The 16,617-nt window shown below is 39.2% G+C and overlaps 1 protein-coding gene across 2 annotated transcripts in view; it reads right to left on the reverse strand.

The window, feature by feature from the left end:
* Positions 1-2,567: 2,567 nt before the first annotated feature.
* The window catches only part of SLAIN2 (SLAIN motif family member 2), an 87,916-nt gene continuing 73,866 nt past the window's right edge, over positions 2,568-16,617 (reverse strand). For both annotated transcript variants that reach the window (XM_062213102.1, XM_062213103.1), the window contains 2 exons: positions 7,161-7,479; positions 2,568-5,548 (listed from right to left, as the gene is read on the reverse strand). In XM_062213102.1, the coding sequence (XP_062069086.1) occupies positions 5,482-5,548; positions 7,161-7,479 (386 nt within the window). In that variant the 3' untranslated portion in view covers positions 2,568-5,481. The remainder of the gene's footprint in view (positions 5,549-7,160; positions 7,480-16,617) is intronic.

Genomic DNA, 16,617 nt, shown 5'->3' on the forward strand with positions numbered 1-16,617 from the left:
TTCCAGGCCAGCTCTCTGCTATGGCCCGGGAAGGCAGTGGAGGATGGCCCAAGTGCTTGGGCCCTGCACCCGCATGGGAGACCAGGAGAGGCACCTGGCTCCTGGCTTCGGATCAGTGAGATGCGCCGGCTGCAGCAGCCATTGGAGGGTGAACCAACGGCAAAAAGGAAGACCTTTCTCTCTGTCTCTCTCTCTCACTATCCACTCTGCCTGTCCAAAAAAAAAAAAAAAAAAAAAAAAAAAAAAAAATTAAAAAAAAAAGAATTCTATATGATAATATAGGTCTGGTGAAGTTTTGGAATTAACATTTGTATACTGTTTCTGGAACTAAGCTTTTTTTTTTTTTTTTTTACTCTAGCAGAATCCATCATCAGGGACTTCAGAATTAAGAAAAAGTTACCCTGTCAGGCATGAATGTGATTTGATTTCCTAAGTAAATAGATCATTTGGGGCCAGCACTGTGACGCAGCGGGCTAAAGCTCAGGCCTGCAGCACCAAAATCCCATATGAGCACATTTGAGTCTTGGCTGTTCACTTCCGATCCAGCTCTGCTGTGGCCTGGGAAAGCAGCAGAAGATGGCCCAAGTCCTTGGGCCCCTGCACCCTTGTGGGAGACTCAGAAGAAGCTCCTGGCTCCTGGCTTCGGATTGGCTCAGCTCTGGCAGTTGCAGCCATTGGAGAGTGAACCAGCAGATGGAAGGCTTTTCTTTCTCCACCTCTTATTGTAATTCTTTCAAATAAAATAACTCTTAAAGAAACCAATAATTATCCTCAAATCTCTTTTGTAATTTAATGTATTTCCCTAATTTCTATACTAAACATGTAGGGTTTTTTTTTGTTTTTTTTTTACAATGGTACAAACTATATGCCATTTTCATTGAGTATCTGCAATCAGGAATTAAGGTATGTGCAAACCTCCCACTAGCAGTTACTGTACAGACCTCTGCAAAAGCAAACCCCTGTCAGCACTCAAAGTGAAAAACCTCCTCGCATCTTAAGGCGACGACGTTCTAGCCCTCCATCTAGTATTTGATAAGCATGGTAGAGTGCTTCTGCGATGCTGATTTCCGGATAGAGGCACTGCAACCCATCATCACTTTTCACCTCTGTATTTGTTAATATCTTCAGTTCACTTTTTAAAGTAATCAGTCTATTACTTTCAAACCAGGAGGAATGCAGATTTCCCCCTTGCTTTCTGTGCAATCAGATTTTGTTTTTAATTGACAGGTGATAACTGTACATATTTGTGAGAAATGTTTGATGTTTCACCGCATTCATGCATTGTCTAATGACCAAATCACGGTAATTAACATATCCATCACCTCAAATACTTAGCATTTTTTTGAGATGAGGACATTTAAAATTCTCTCTTCTAGTAATGTTGAAATAAGCGATACCTAACTGTAGTCACCCTCCGTGCAACAGAACCCCAGCGCACCCACTGATCCTCCTTAACCACACCTAACTCCGTACCCGCCCCAGCGCTCCCTGCTCCTCCCTAACTCTGTACCTGATGCCCAGTCTCCTCCATCAAGGGCAGCAGCCTCTGGGCACAGTCTAGATGGGCCACATTTTGCTGTGGTATGGGGCACTATGAGATCCTTCCTATATCAAGAGAAAACATTAAAATGACTCAATGCAGATGAAGGACTCATTTGAAACTGGCACAAGCAGTTAGCAGAGGTTTAACTGAATTGTGGTGAATACAGCCCACGAGAGAAATCTGTTCTATTCGGAGACTGGTAACTGACGGCCAGTTAGCCCAGTTACATTTGGGATGGTTCAAATGAATTAGGGTTGCCATTGTTGGCTTCACACTCTTGTGAACACCCTGTTCACTCTCTCCCTCAAGTTAGTGTCTCTAATATTGACTCTGCCTTTGTAAACTCAAAGTAAACTTTGATATAGCAAATACTTCACAGGAACTTCCACATGGCTTTCCTGTCGTCCTGGATATATAACAAGCTTAAACTTCTCATTCACTGATTTATAAGCATAAATTAATAATTTATAAGCATAAATTAATTTCAAATGGTTCTCAACATTTTTCCGCTGGGTTGCGATAAAAATGCACACACAATCTGACACGGGCCACTGTCTCTTCAGTGAGGCTCCCTGCAATGGGGCGCACCCAGCACTTCCTAAGGGAATGCAGGGAGCTCGTGCAACAGTGCGCAGTTCTTGATTCTCCCATCCTCAACAGATGAATGTGATCACCTAAATGTTCATATATGGTTTGAAAATGCATTCATTCCTCCCTCTTGGAAACTCTTACATGATGGCTTTTTGCTTCATTTATATATGCTAGCTTTTTCTAACTAGTATCAATTCACATGAGGTAAAAAAGTTCCCAGAACAAACCAATTTGGAGTAAGCTATGAATTTACTCTAAATTATGCAGATATGAAACAAGGACAGAGAGAACACAGTATGGTATAGTCCACCCACATGAAGACTAAGTCTGAAAGGGCCATAGGATTTGGGTGTGTGTGTTTAAACAACCAACTGAGAAATTTATTAAAAGCAATTATAGGCATTTGGGGGAAAAAAGGAAGTTAATAAAACACTTGAAAAACAAATGTAAATTTAATGATAAACATTATGGTCAGGCTGTTTATTAAGGAGGCAACCACATATACAAGTTCTGCTATCGAAATGTTTGCGAATCAACTTCATGTGATCTAAAAGGACCATGCGCGATGTCAAAGATGGATACCTGTACATTCAATAGAAAGTTAATTTTTAAACATACATAGTCTAGATCATTCTAGAGTTATACAAACATCTGGGGCCACATATGTATCTAATTCTCTTTCAAAAAAACTTTTTTTTATAAAAGTGATGTATTGAGATAATTTTAAAAAGCATCTGACACAATTATGAATGGTCCCCAGCTTACAAAATGTGATTTCCAGGGTATGAAAACTGAAAAAAGTCAACTCTTCAGAGTGTCTTATATTATACAAACAAGTTTTGTAGAAAAATGATCCAGCAAATGCTTGAGTTAAGAATATTTATATTTTTTCCAATTCTTTACACTTTTATTAACACACTTACAAAAAATAACATTCAAACACTGAGAAAATTAAATAACTTTGGAAGCAGAGTTCACAGCTTTCTGCTTACATATAAGTGACAATTCTGGGCTGTTGGCACAAAATAATCAGCATTCATAAAACCATTACTACTATATATCAACATAAGTTAAAATCATAGGCACTAGTTTATCAAATCCACATTTCTTCTGTAAGACTAACCACAGTAAATCCTTAGATTTTCCCAAACAGAAAAACTGGCAACACACAAAGGCTTCCTAGTAAAAAGGCCATTTTTCTCTTTAGGAAATTAAAAGCCAATAGTCTGTGGTAGTGAAACAGCAGGTAAAATCATACTTTACCAAACCCAGATCCAAAATATGTTTTTAACAAGTGATGAAATATCTTAATTAAAAAAAAATAGACTTTTTTTTCTGATGCAGCCATTTAAAAACAAAGTTAAATAACCTGAATATTCCTTCTGAAATTGATTATCTAACTGAAAAAACATAATGAGTGTTTCAGAATAGTTAAACTTCCTTTTAATTATTAGATTGCAGCATATATATTTTTAAAATGTTGCACTGAAAACTGAGACCTGTTTTGTTTTGTGTATATGTGGTTTTAAAAAGAGACAGTAGCTAGCTCTTCCTTTTTATTACTTAGATTTACATGAGATACCCCCACCCAGAGCAGAAGCTGTACTTCCTCTGAAAAGCAACAATTTTTAGTTCCTTACCACGTAGAATTCTGGCGCCATCCATCGCTGACCCACCCCACTGCTCTCAAACTCAAGGCTACACTTTCTTCCTTGCATTATACACCAAAATACATAGTACTGCCAATTTACATCTCCAGCTGCTTGTGATGACTGAATGACTTCCTGCTGTTCAAGCTGATAAAACTACCATGGTTTCAGTCACAGCAGAATGGGGGTCTTGGTTTTAAGTTTTATCATCCTCTCAACCTGAACATTAAGCCTTCTATTTCTTTCTCAATTTTCTTTTGCCAACTTAGAGAATATCTTTGATTAACAGGAAATGAACTTATGTTCAAATCTCTAAAATCTTTTATGTGAACCAACTGCCAATATTTTAGAGCTTGTTCAAATTAAGAATTTAAAAACAGACCTCGCTATCAAAAATAAGAAGCCTGCTACAAAGAAAGTTTTCATCTGGTAACAGTCTGATAAACCAAAACAGGTAATTTCAAGGATACATATAAGAGCCATTAGAGAGCAAGTATTTAAACAGATTGGAGTTATATGTAGTAAAAATGCAAAAATTGATGTAAGGCAGAATCTAAGTCAAAAGGGACAGTATTTTCAAAAGATATTTTATACAGTTACTCAGCTTAAAGTGGACCAAAGTAAGTAGGACTTAGCAGGCAATGTTTTCCTACCACATAATAAACCGTTATGCCATTTAATAGCAACAATACAACTGTCATCACCAGAGATTTTGTAAGTTAAGTGCATAGATTTTTACCTCCCCTCTCTCATTGTAAGGTTTTGTTCCAGGTTGTAAGCACTGAGGTGTTGTTGTATCAATAATAAAGACACATACTACTTGCTCTTTCCATCATGGAAACCTGCTAATAAACACAAGATCTCTTTGTTCTCTAACAGATAACAGCATGTGAAGAAGCTGGCTTCAACAGCAAAGGCCATCTTTCCTGAGCCAGGAACTAGAAAGTTTAGAAAGATTGTACAACTGATATTAAGCCCTTTTGGCAATCAACAAACACATATAAATCCGATGTGTCAATGCAACATGATGGATGCACACTCTAACACTATCTGGTGGTGGTGACAGGTGAGCCATGTCCAAAACTTAAGATTAAATGAAATGACAATTTGTCTAACAAATCTGCAAAAATAATTTGCTGAACTCTCCCAAATTTATGTATCATATTTTTAAAATCTCTAGCCCGGGTTCCTTCCTCTTGTCCCCCAATCTTCTGGAGTACTGTGAAACACTTCAGATAATTAGTCAGAATATTAGTTCTCATTAACACAAATGTTTATTGATGCTATTTATACAGTAAATTAGGTTGAACGTGAAGTTTTGGATAGCTTGAATCCACCATTTTCTTGTGCACAAAGGTACTTTCTCATTTGAAAATGGGCATTTCTCTTTGGCATCCATTAGGTATTTGCCCAGTTATTGGCCTCTGTCAATTATTTAAAAATCAGTTTAGTTTCTATTAAATAAAACTAAAAGTGATTTCATGGAGAGTGATTGTATGATTACCAAACACGTCTGATGTTAAATGTCATTAAAGTGCTGCTTGATCATCTCTGTCAGTTTGTGCTAGTCAAGACAGAGGGCTGGGATTTCATAACTCCCATGAGTCCTAGCTGAACAGTCTGCATATCCAAGTGGTTTTCAGCCTGGGGGAAGGGTATCCGTGAAGCCGTGGGCCTCTGCGTTCCTGTCTTTGCTGCTCAGTAACAGCCGTCTTTCCAGCTGTCATCTTTCAGGCTTCCATAGGTTTTAGGAGCTGGCAAGGATCTGAAATAAAGCAATTTTATAATGTGATTTGCTTGTCTTCACAGTCTCTTACATACATTAATTACTTTCCAGTTGGCACCGTGATCTTAGGAAGGCTGTTCCAGGACAACAATAAGATCAAAGCTCAAAAGGGCCATCTGCACAACCTTCCTACACTCAGCATTTTCACATCTCAGGTTTTACTGGGCATTACAGGACTTCTCTAACCTTTTGTTAACAAAGCTACTAGATTACAAGAAGGGAAAAGAACGTCTCATCTTTTTCAACCACATGGATAATCAACTTTTTACATTCTGAGGCAAAATGATGGTTGTGACATTAGAAGCTTAGTGTCATAATCACTGGAGAGGTAGTATGGGACAGTGGTTAAAAGGACTTGGAATTGAAGGTCCTATGTGTAGTCCTAGTCAAATTATTTAGTCTCATTAAATTTCAATATTCTCCTCCGAGAAATAGGAATAATGAAAATACTTACTAATTTAATGCTATTGTGAACCTTAAACAAGGTTAAGTATAAGTTATTTAGCAGAGTACAGAGCAAATAGCTATTGTACACTGCTAATAAGTCTGTAGATGTAAAATGTTTATTTTAGAATTAAGTAGTATGGGTAATTCGGTTTAAATGCTTAGGGGACAAATACTGTTTCCAAGCAAATAAGTATTTCAAGCTTAGCATTACTTGACACCTAAATTTACTGCTGGTGGTAATCCTGTTCTTGAAAGGTAGATTAAGACGAGAGGCAGGAGCCAATGCTGAGGTGTAGCAGGTAGAGTTGCCATCATATGAGTGCAGCTGCTCTATTTCCAATCCAGCTCTCTGCTGTGGCCTGGGAAAGCAGAAGAAGATGGCCCAAGTCCTTGGGCCCCCGCACCCACGTATCCATGTGGGAGACCTGGAAGAGGTCCTGGCTCCTGGCTTTGGATTGACTGGCTCAACTCAGGCCATTGTGGCCATTTGGGAAGTGAACCAGTGGAGAATCTCTCTTTTTGCCTCTGCCTCTCTTTTAAAAAAAAAAAAAAAAAAAAAAAAAAAAAATTACAGAGGCGTGATTCCTGACCTGACTGAGCTCAGAATCACCTGAAGAATAAACAAACAAACAAGAGACAGCACAGCCACAGATTTTGGGTTTCACACCAGAGCTACAGACTCTCTGAGGGTAAAACTCAGGCTTCTACTTCTATATAAATTCCACAAATAATTCTGAGTTACAGCAGGGTTTGAAAATCACACTTATAGATTGCACTCAGAGTTGGAAGAAAGGAGTTTTCTCTTAAATATCACTCTAGATTCAAATATGCTTTCATTATCTTTACTGAATATCATATTCAAATATCACAACCAAACTGAATGATTCTAACAGCCTTTTCTAGGAATCCTCTGAGATGCTTCATCAGTAAGGCACTGGGACAAATGCAATCTGAACCAAATTGGTATAATATCCCAATAAGGATGTCTTTAATACAATGAAGTGAGGTTTTATTCAAACTGTGCTGAGACTCAAGTGGGAAGCTACTATGACTCTCTGCTCACTATCAAATGTAGAAACAAGGCTACTTCCAGTCCACCCACTTTCAGACACTTAAGAATGCCAAAACAGAGCACCCCACTTACCTGCGAACAGGTTGTGCAAGTTTGCTGCGAGGCACTGGTATACCCCCAGCAGAAGGGGCACTGGGTCTGGGCAAGCCACTTCTCATTGCAGTTGTCCCTGCGGGTCTGGTTAGGGTAGTGCTGTTGATATTGCTGGGAGGATTTGCTGGGACTGTGTTCTGAACCATGGGAGGCCCAGGTGAAGAGGTGGTTTGTGTGAGCTGTGTTGTTTCTTGGCTACCAGGAGAGCCAGAGCCATGGTTACTAAATGCTTTCACTGGTTGCCGGAGAGCCAAAGGAGATGGTGCTGCAGGGGAGCGAAATTTCCCTGGAGAAGGTACTGTGGAATGGCAAAGAAAAAAACCAGTGTTTCAACCAAGGACCAAGTGTAAGTGAAACCTCTGTTTTATGTTACACCTGATGACCAGGCACTAGTACATCTGTATTCATGAAACATCATGTTGTAGAAACACAGCAAATAAAGGATATTTCTAGCCTAATAAAAGGAAAAAGGTAACTGGTAACTGGTAAGTTCTACAAAACCAAGTCCTTAATCGGAGAGTTGTAACTGTCCTTGACAACAGTGTTTTAACTAGGCCAGACTGGATCCCAAAATACCAGAAGATAAAAGTCATATTAAAAGATAAAACGCATACAGGATTCTTCCTCATGGCTACAACTAACCTAGCGAACGCTCTAGAGGTGACAAAAAGGCTGGATACCAGATTACTACATAGAATTTGAAACACATTTTCCCCTCAAAGAAACATTCACATATGCATGAATCAAGTATCTGGTGACTGTACCTCCAAGTCTCAAATCACTTTGAAACTAAAAATTTGTAAGAAACTAAAAACTATAAAAAAAAAAAAAACCCACACAATTGCTCATATAGTTGTGCATTACAAAACAGGAAAGTTATAAATCTAGGGGTATATCAAGAGGTAAATTAAGTCACAGGACAAAGATGATCTGTTTTTTTAGAATGTCAATTTTACTAAGTAAAACAGTTCAAAATTTAAAAAAAAAATATTTGAAAGGCAAAATGACAGAAGGAGGAAGGAAGGGAGGGAGAGGAAGACAGACAGGGGGAGAGAGTGAAATCTCTCCCATCCGCTGGTTCACTCTCCAATTGTCCACAGCAGCCAGAGCAGGGCCGATCTGAAGCCAGGCACTGCATCCAGGTCTCCCATATCCAGGGAGCCAACTACTTGGGCCAGCATCTGCTGCCTCTGAGGCACCTTAGCAAGGAAACTGGATTGGAATCGAAGGTAGGCACTCCAATATGAGATGTGGGTGTCCCAAGGAGACGTGGGTATTCTTGGCTGCCACAACATCTGCCTTACACTTTTATATTAAAACAAATACTGATATATGAAAGAGTAAAATGCACAATTTGCATTCATTTTTAAGCCAAAACAAGACATCAAAGAGAACATCCATTTCATACAACCCACATTAGTTTAAGGAAGATACGGCTGGAGGGAAAGCATGGACAAGAGACTTGGTCCTAAGACCATAGAGATGGATTATTCTCTAAAATTTCCTTTTCCTAACTTTTACCAATCCATGTACAGGACATAAGTGACAGTAAGGTCTATCACAATAGCAGGTAAAAGAAAGGATGGATGAGTTTGGCTGCCACTGTCATCCGGTCTTTGGAAAAAGAAGAGGATGCTAGCTTTAGGTTCAAGACAAGAGAAATTAATCTCCTACCTCCTTTTCAGTATTTTTTGTACATAGCTCTTTTCTCTCCTAGCTGATCTTGCCTATCCTCTGTCTAATCAAAGTTCTAAATATCAGCAACATGATGTTTAAAATATATACTCAGGATCATCTCTGTTGGGGTCTAACACTCCCAGCTGTGATTTTAAAACTTGACTGTACATCAGAATCCCAAGGAGTTTATAAAAATATGAGGGCCCAGCTACCACTCCTGGAGAAACTAGTCTGAAATGGAACTTAGCTATGTATTTATTTTAAAATCATTATAGGATCTTCTAGTCATGACAGTGAAACTGGAGAGATACTTGCTCTCTTGCTGTAAACATCTATAAATGTAGACAAAATACAAACAGCATTTCTTAAACACTGGACAACAGGTAGTACAGGGCTATAATTCCTGAAAGAAGGGAAACAAATTGCTTGAGCCCTATCACCAACCTGGCTTTTTGGGAAGAGTATAGGGGGTCCAGGAACACTTTGCTTGCAGAGCAGAGAGGGGAATCCCATGGAGATCAAAGTTGCCAGGCTGCGTTGAGGAGACAACAGTTGGATTTGAAGGGCAGGATATTTTAGAGGTGAGAGCTGCTCAGAACACCTACAGCACTCAGCTTAGGGCTCTGCTTGAATCTTTGGCTGAATTTCAAGCTATCTGTGTTCAGGATAAGGCTCTATGAGCCTGGAGAAAGGAGAATGGAACCTTTGGAAACTGAAGAGTTGCCAAAGCTCACACAGAATTATGACACATTTGAGTTTCAACCACAGAGTAGAATGTCCTTGCCAAACATCCAGCATACACTTAAAGAGGGCCAAATCTTAATAGGAGGGATAAACTAGCCCTAGAATAAAGGCTACTCTAAAGTCATTCTAATAAAGCTTAAAAATAAGTTTCTAGGAGCTGGTGCCATGGTGTGGAGGTTAAAGGCGCTGCCTTCAGTGCTGGCATCCCATATGGGCGCCGGCTCATGTCCCTGCTGTTCCACTTCCGATCCAGCTCTTGGCTATAGCCTGGGAAAATAGTGGAAGACGGCCCAAGTGCTTGGGCCCTTGCACCCATGTGGGAGACCCGGAAGAAACTCCTGGTTCCTGGCTTCAGATTGGCTCAGCTCTGGCTGTTGTGGCCATTTTGGGGGTGAACTAGTGTATTGAAGACCTCTCTCTCTCTCTCTCCCTCTCTCTCTGCCTCTCTGTAACTCTGCTTTTCAAATAAAATAAAAAATCTTAAAAAAAAAGTTTCTAAAGCAGAGGTCAGTAAATTATCACCCATGGAGAAGTGAGCTGTTTTGTAAATAAAGTTTTATCAGAATATAGTAAGATCCATTCACTTAAATATTGTTTATGGCTGCTTTCAAGTTACAATGACAGAGTTAAGTAGTTGCAATAAAGATCATACCACTCCATAAGCCTAACATATTTACTATCTGGTCCTTAAGAAAACAGTCATTGATCCCACATATAAAGGTTCAAACTAATTCATGGATAACTTAATTGCTTGCCACAACAAAGTTCAACTGCTATTTAAAAGGAGAGAAAATTCAGCAAAGAGCAATGGAAAATTCTATGATGTCTACTATCCTAAAGAGGCAAGGACATAATAAAAAACATCAGGAGAAAAATTAGTCAATAGAAACAGGCAAGGATTTCAAAAGAATTATTATATATGCTCAAAAATACACACACAGACACAAGCACTGAGGAAAGCAAAGAACTGAGTAGAACATTTAAAGATATAATGCTACAATGTATCCAAAATGCTAAATTCACTGGACAGGAACAGCAGTTTAGATGCTGCAGAAAAAGCATCTGAAGACATTAAGACTAATGATCTAAACTAAAGGATTCAGAGGAGAAAAGACTCAACAAAACAAAAGATAAAACCTCAATAGTCTGTAGGCCAGTATTTTGTGATATGATATAGTCCCAGATTTTAAGATGGAATGGTAATGAGGGGGTCTAAAAAACTTTTTTTTTTTGAAGAAACAATGGCTTAAAAACTTCCAATCTTAATGAAAACTAGAAAATTATATATCTAAGTAGCTGGAGAAAAACCCTAAGCAGGGTCAAAAAAACAAAGCAGGGAAAACTACACCAAGGAACATCATGATTAAAATTCTTAAAAAAAATTTTTTTTGTTTCAAATTCATTTAACAGACAGAGAGCTGCCCACCATGGCTGGGAGTGAGCCAGGCCAAAGCCAGAAAAGGGAACTCGATCCAGGTTTTCCATGTGGGCAGCAGGAACCCAATTTCTTGAGCCATTACCCTTGCCTCCCAGAGTCTGTATCAGTAGGAAGGTAGACTCAAGAGTGGAGATGGGTAGTTAACCCAAGCACTCTGATGTGCAATGTTTTTTCCTTCTTTCTCTTCTTTTCTTTTGTTTAATTTTCTTTCTTCTTTCCTCTTTTGTTAAGATATCTATATCTATTTGAAAGGCAGAGACAGGTGTATTATTCTTCCTTCCTCCTTCCCTCTCTTCCTCCCTCGCACCCCAAATGGCCACAATAGCCAAGCCTGGGCCAGGTTGAAGCCAGGAACCAGAAACTCCATCCTGGCCTCCCATGTGGGTGGCAGGGGCCCAAGTATGTGGGCCATTTTCCGCTGTCTTCCCATGCACATCAGCAAATCCAGCAAAGCTGGATTGGAAGTGGAGCAGCTGGAATTCCAGCCAGCCAATATGAGATGTCAGCTGTGCCTTAACCCACTGCACTACGATGTCTTAACTTGTAGTCCAGAAACCTACCCCAAATTTCTGAAGACAAATAAATAACTTAGAAATCTTAAAAGGAAAAAAAAAAAAAAAAACCATAAAAAAGGAGGGAAAAAAGTAAAAAATGTTACAGACTTCTCAACAGAAATAATGTAAGCTAAAAGACAATAGAATATCATTAAAGCAGTAAAATTATCTTTCAAAACTAAAGTCAGAATAAAGACATTTAAAGACAAAAAAAAAAAGTTAAGAGAATTTGTTGCCAGTAGTTACTAAAAGAAATGTTGAAAGAAATTCTTAGGTTAGAAGGAAAATGGCATTAGACAGTAAACCTAATCTATACAAAACAATAAATTATATCAGGAATGGAGGCCAGCACTGTGGTACAGCAGATTAAGTAGCTGCTTGTGACATTAATAAGGGAGTGGGAAATGTCCAGCCCATGGGACATTATAAGGCCCACGAAATAATTTGGTTTGGCCTTGGCAAGGCAACCACAAGTGAGATCTGAAATTCAATACATCTATAGAAGGCTAATTTTTAAGTTGATAATTTTGTATGGCCTGTGAATGATGTTATAAATATACATATGGTCCTTGGCAGAAAAAGGGTGCCTCACTCCTGCGCCAGTTTGAGTCCTGGCTGCTCTGCCTCTGATCCATCTCCCTGCTGATAAGCCTGGGAAAGCAGAAGATGACCCATATTGGGCCCCTGGCAGCCAAGCAGGAGACTAGGATGGAGTTCCTGACTCCTGGCTTCAGCCCTGCCCAGAACTCACTGTGTCCATTTAGGGAGTGAACCAACAGATGGAAGACCTCTCTGGCTCTGCCTTGCAACAAATAAACACATAAACCTCTGAAAGAAATTGACCAGGAATGGCAAATATGCTAGGCTACAAAAAGAGGCCCTTAAGGAATCACTTTCAAATTTTGCTTTAAAAGACTACTTAAAATAAATTAAAAACAAACAAACAAACAAACAAAAACACAACAACATTCTACTTCTTTTTTTTTTTTTAAAGATTTATTTATTTGAAAGGCAGAAGATGGCCCAAGTGCTTGGGCCCCTGACACTCACGAGGGAGACCCAGATGGAATTCCAGGCTCCTGGCTTCCCTAGTATGGGGACTCTCACAGGAGTCCCAAAAATAGTCACAGATCACCACTTACTTGACCAGCAGAAGGAGGCGAACTACCACAATGCACAAACTGAAAGTAAAGAAAAATGGAGTCACTCATGTCAAGCCAGAGACTGATGACATCACTTATGCTAAGTTGATGCTTGCCAAGAAAGATATTCCCAATCAGACTGAACAGACATCCCTGGGCAGTCTGATAATGTGTGCACTACGGATAATAACCTTCAGTTACCTTCCTACTCACACGATGATTGGACGAACCCCGAGAATGAGCTGGAGACATCCTGTCCTAGGCATTGGATTGGTGGCATCCTGGGAAATTCCGAGAGGGAGCACAACTGATTGGTGACACCCGGACGCCTACTGGAGACTCCCCCTTCAGAGTGGCGAGGATAAAAGGAGAGCCTTTTCCACTGCTCTCCACCTTCTCGAGCATCATGGCCTGGTGTGTGTGAATCTCTGGATCTCCACATATTTGGAGCTGAAGAGCCAGCTCGCTAGCCTCTTTGCTAAGCGACACAAGGCGACTACGGATCAAAACTCCAGCAGAGCTGCCGCCTCACCTGGACCCCTTATCAGCCTGCTGCCAGACCTGCTGCAGAGCTGGACCAGACCTCTCAGCAGGGGACCTCTCCAACTCCTTGCCTTGCTGCCTGCCTGGGAACTCCAAGCCCACTGCCAAGAGTGACAGCCATCCCACAACTTCCTTCCTGTAAGTGACTGATCCGAGATCCATCTCTGCCAAGACGTTGAGCTCTGGACTTTGAACACTGACTCTTTTTCGTGACCGTGATACGAGCCTTGAAAACACAACATTTATAGTGGTATTAGCCATGTGTAATACGAAAGAATGTGCCTTGACCCTATGATTAAGAACAATGTCATATGATTTGCTGTACTTATATTATTATAGTTGGATGGCCTTTGAGACTGCTTTGATGCTAGATGTGTTATGATCTGTGGAGTAATGAATATAACTATATAGACTGGTGTGCAGAGTGGCGAAGCCCTGGTGTGAAACTGTGTGAGTGATGAAAAGCCTGTCACTGGAAAGACAGTCGTGTGTCCATGTGTTCCTTCTTCCCCGTGCTCTGACAGGTCGCCCTTAAGCACTGTTGAGCTGTGTGACAGCAGACACTTTAGACCCCTAGCCTAACCTCAACCATTTGCAGCCATTTGGGGAGTGAACAAGCAGATGGAAGACCTCTCTCTGCCTCTCAAATAAATAAATCTTTTTTTTTTTTAAAGCAAATAATGAAACATTTTAAAAACCAATCATATAAATTGCACTAACTATGAACGGCAATGCTAAAAGGTAAAGACTGTCAGTGTGAATGAAAAAGCAGGAGCCAGCACCTGCTATATAAAATAAGCACATTTTAGATATAAAGATATAGGATAAAAGTAAAAAGATGGAGGGGGTGGGTATCAGGGCTAGTGGTTAGGCCGCCAGCATCCCACGTTGGAGTGCCTGGATTTGAAACTTGGCTCAGCTCCCAACTATAGCTTCCTGCTAATGCACAGTGTGGGAGGCAGCAGGTGATGGCTCCAGGTAATTGGGTTCCTGCTACCCACTTGGGAGACTAGGATTGAGTCCCTGGCTTCTGGTTTCAGCTTGACGCAGAACCAGTTGTTGTGGGCATTTGGGGAATGAAACTAGTGGACAGAAGTTTGTTCATTCTCTCTCTCAAAATAAATAAGTGAACAATTTTTTAAAAAGTAAAATGATATCAGATGTGCCATGCAAACACTAATAATAGAAAAGGCAGAATGCCTATTATAATTATTAGAAAAAATTTCACCATCAGGGATAGAGTTCATAAAGTGAGTCATTTCAGCAGCAGGACATAACAATCCTGAATGTGTACATATCCCAAAACAGAATACATGAAGCAAATGGACATCACCTAAAAAGTGAAGGAAAATCTATAATAATAGCTGAAATTTCAACACTCTTTTAGTACCTGATGAACAAATAGGTAGAAAATCAAAAAGTACCTAGAAATGGAAACAATCAATTGCATTGGCCGACTGGACATTTACAGAACATTCTACCAACAATATACATGCTTTTCAAATGTATATAGAACATTCCCTACTCTAGACCATACATGTTGGCTGATAAAACAAGACTGAAATTTATAAGAAAGATTCATGTAAAGTATGTTTTCTGATCACCATACAAGTAGTCATTTATAGAAATCAATAAATGAAAGACATCTGAAAACTCCCAAATATTTGAAAATTGAAAAATGCTCTTTGAGGTGACACATGGGTCAATAAAGAAATCCTAAGAGACATCAGAAAATATTTTGAACTGGATGAGAAGAAAAACAACATCAAAATTTGGAGGATTCATGAAAGGTAACTTTAAATTTAAAGATTTTATTTAAAAAGAATAGTCCAAAATCAATTAAGCTTAACACACTAATGAAAGTAAATTTAGCCTAAGTTACAAGAAAGAAGCAAATCATGAAGATATAAATGAGCAAAGATCAAGGAAATATACAAACAAAAGAAAAAAACTGGTGGATCAAAATGTTTCTAAAAATATTATTAAGACTGATGAAATTTTAGAACTGATCAAGACAAAAAATAAGACTCAAATAGAAGACACGAAGTATCAACACAAGAAGAAATAGGAAACGTCACAGTTTCTGCAGACAAGATGAATATGAGGAGTACCTGAAAACCCTCACGAGAAAATGGAATGAAAAGATAACTATTTTGGTGCAAAAATTTTTTGAAATCTATGCATAGTCTTCCCTAGTATGTGTGGAGTATGGACTTTTTTTCCAACAAAATAAACTTATCTTTTAACTCCATTTTCCATGAATGAAGTTTTTAAAGTACCCTCATACCGTGAGCAATTTTATGCCAATTAATTTAAGCTTATATTTCTTGAAGACAAAAATGATAAAAATTGCCTAAAAGAAATAGGTGAAGTTATAAAATGCAGGTTTTCTCTCAATGACATACAATTTGTAATAAAAAAAACTTTCCTGTAAATAATTCCAGACTCAAATGGCTTTCTTACTAACTTTTCTCAAATACAAATTCCTTCCAACTATACAGGAAACATTCCAAATCACTATATGAGGCTAGTATTGCTCTGATATCAAAGACAAGTAAACAGAAGAACCCAGATACAAAAATACATAACTTTTAGAAAGTCAAATCCAATTGTATATATCATGCTCAAATAGGATGTACCACAGGGATACAGAATTGCTTTAATGCCCGAAACAATGTACTTTCACACATTAACAGGCTTAAAAAACAAACAAACAAACAAACAAAAAACAAAAACAAAAAAACCACTAAATGGTTATCAACAGAAAAAAATGACATAATATGCATTCATGATTAATTAAAAAATAAAACCAATTTTAAAACAAACCAGGAATAGAAGGTACCTTGCCCAATATAATAAAGGACATCTATGAAAATCCCAAATGAAAAAAATTATTTTCATTGTAAAATGACTAAATAGGGGGCCAGTACTGTGGCGCAGTGGGTTAAAGCCCCAGCCTGCAGTGCCGGTATCCCATGTGGGCGCTGGTTTGAGTCCCAGCTGCTCCTCTTCTGATCCAGCTCTCTGCTAAGGCCTGGGAAAGCAGTAGAAGATGGCCCAAGTGCTTGGGCCTCTGCACCCACAAGGGGGACCCAGAAGAAGCTCCTGGCTCCTGGCTTCAGATCAGCTCAGCTCTGGGAGTGAACCATCGGATGAAGACCTCTCCCTCTCTCTCTCTCTCTCTCTCTCGCTCTCTCTCTCTCTCTCTGCCTCTCCTCTCTGTGTAACTCTGCCTTTCAAATAAAATAAATCTTAAAAAAAAAATGACTAAGCAGGCAAGGAAGTCTGCTCTGACCACTTCTATTTAATATTGTGCAGAGAATGCTAAGCCACTACTA

This window comes from Lepus europaeus, chromosome 16, assembly GCF_033115175.1.
Source record: "Lepus europaeus isolate LE1 chromosome 16, mLepTim1.pri, whole genome shotgun sequence".
In the NCBI taxonomy this organism is placed as follows: Eukaryota; Metazoa; Chordata; class Mammalia; order Lagomorpha; family Leporidae; genus Lepus; species Lepus europaeus.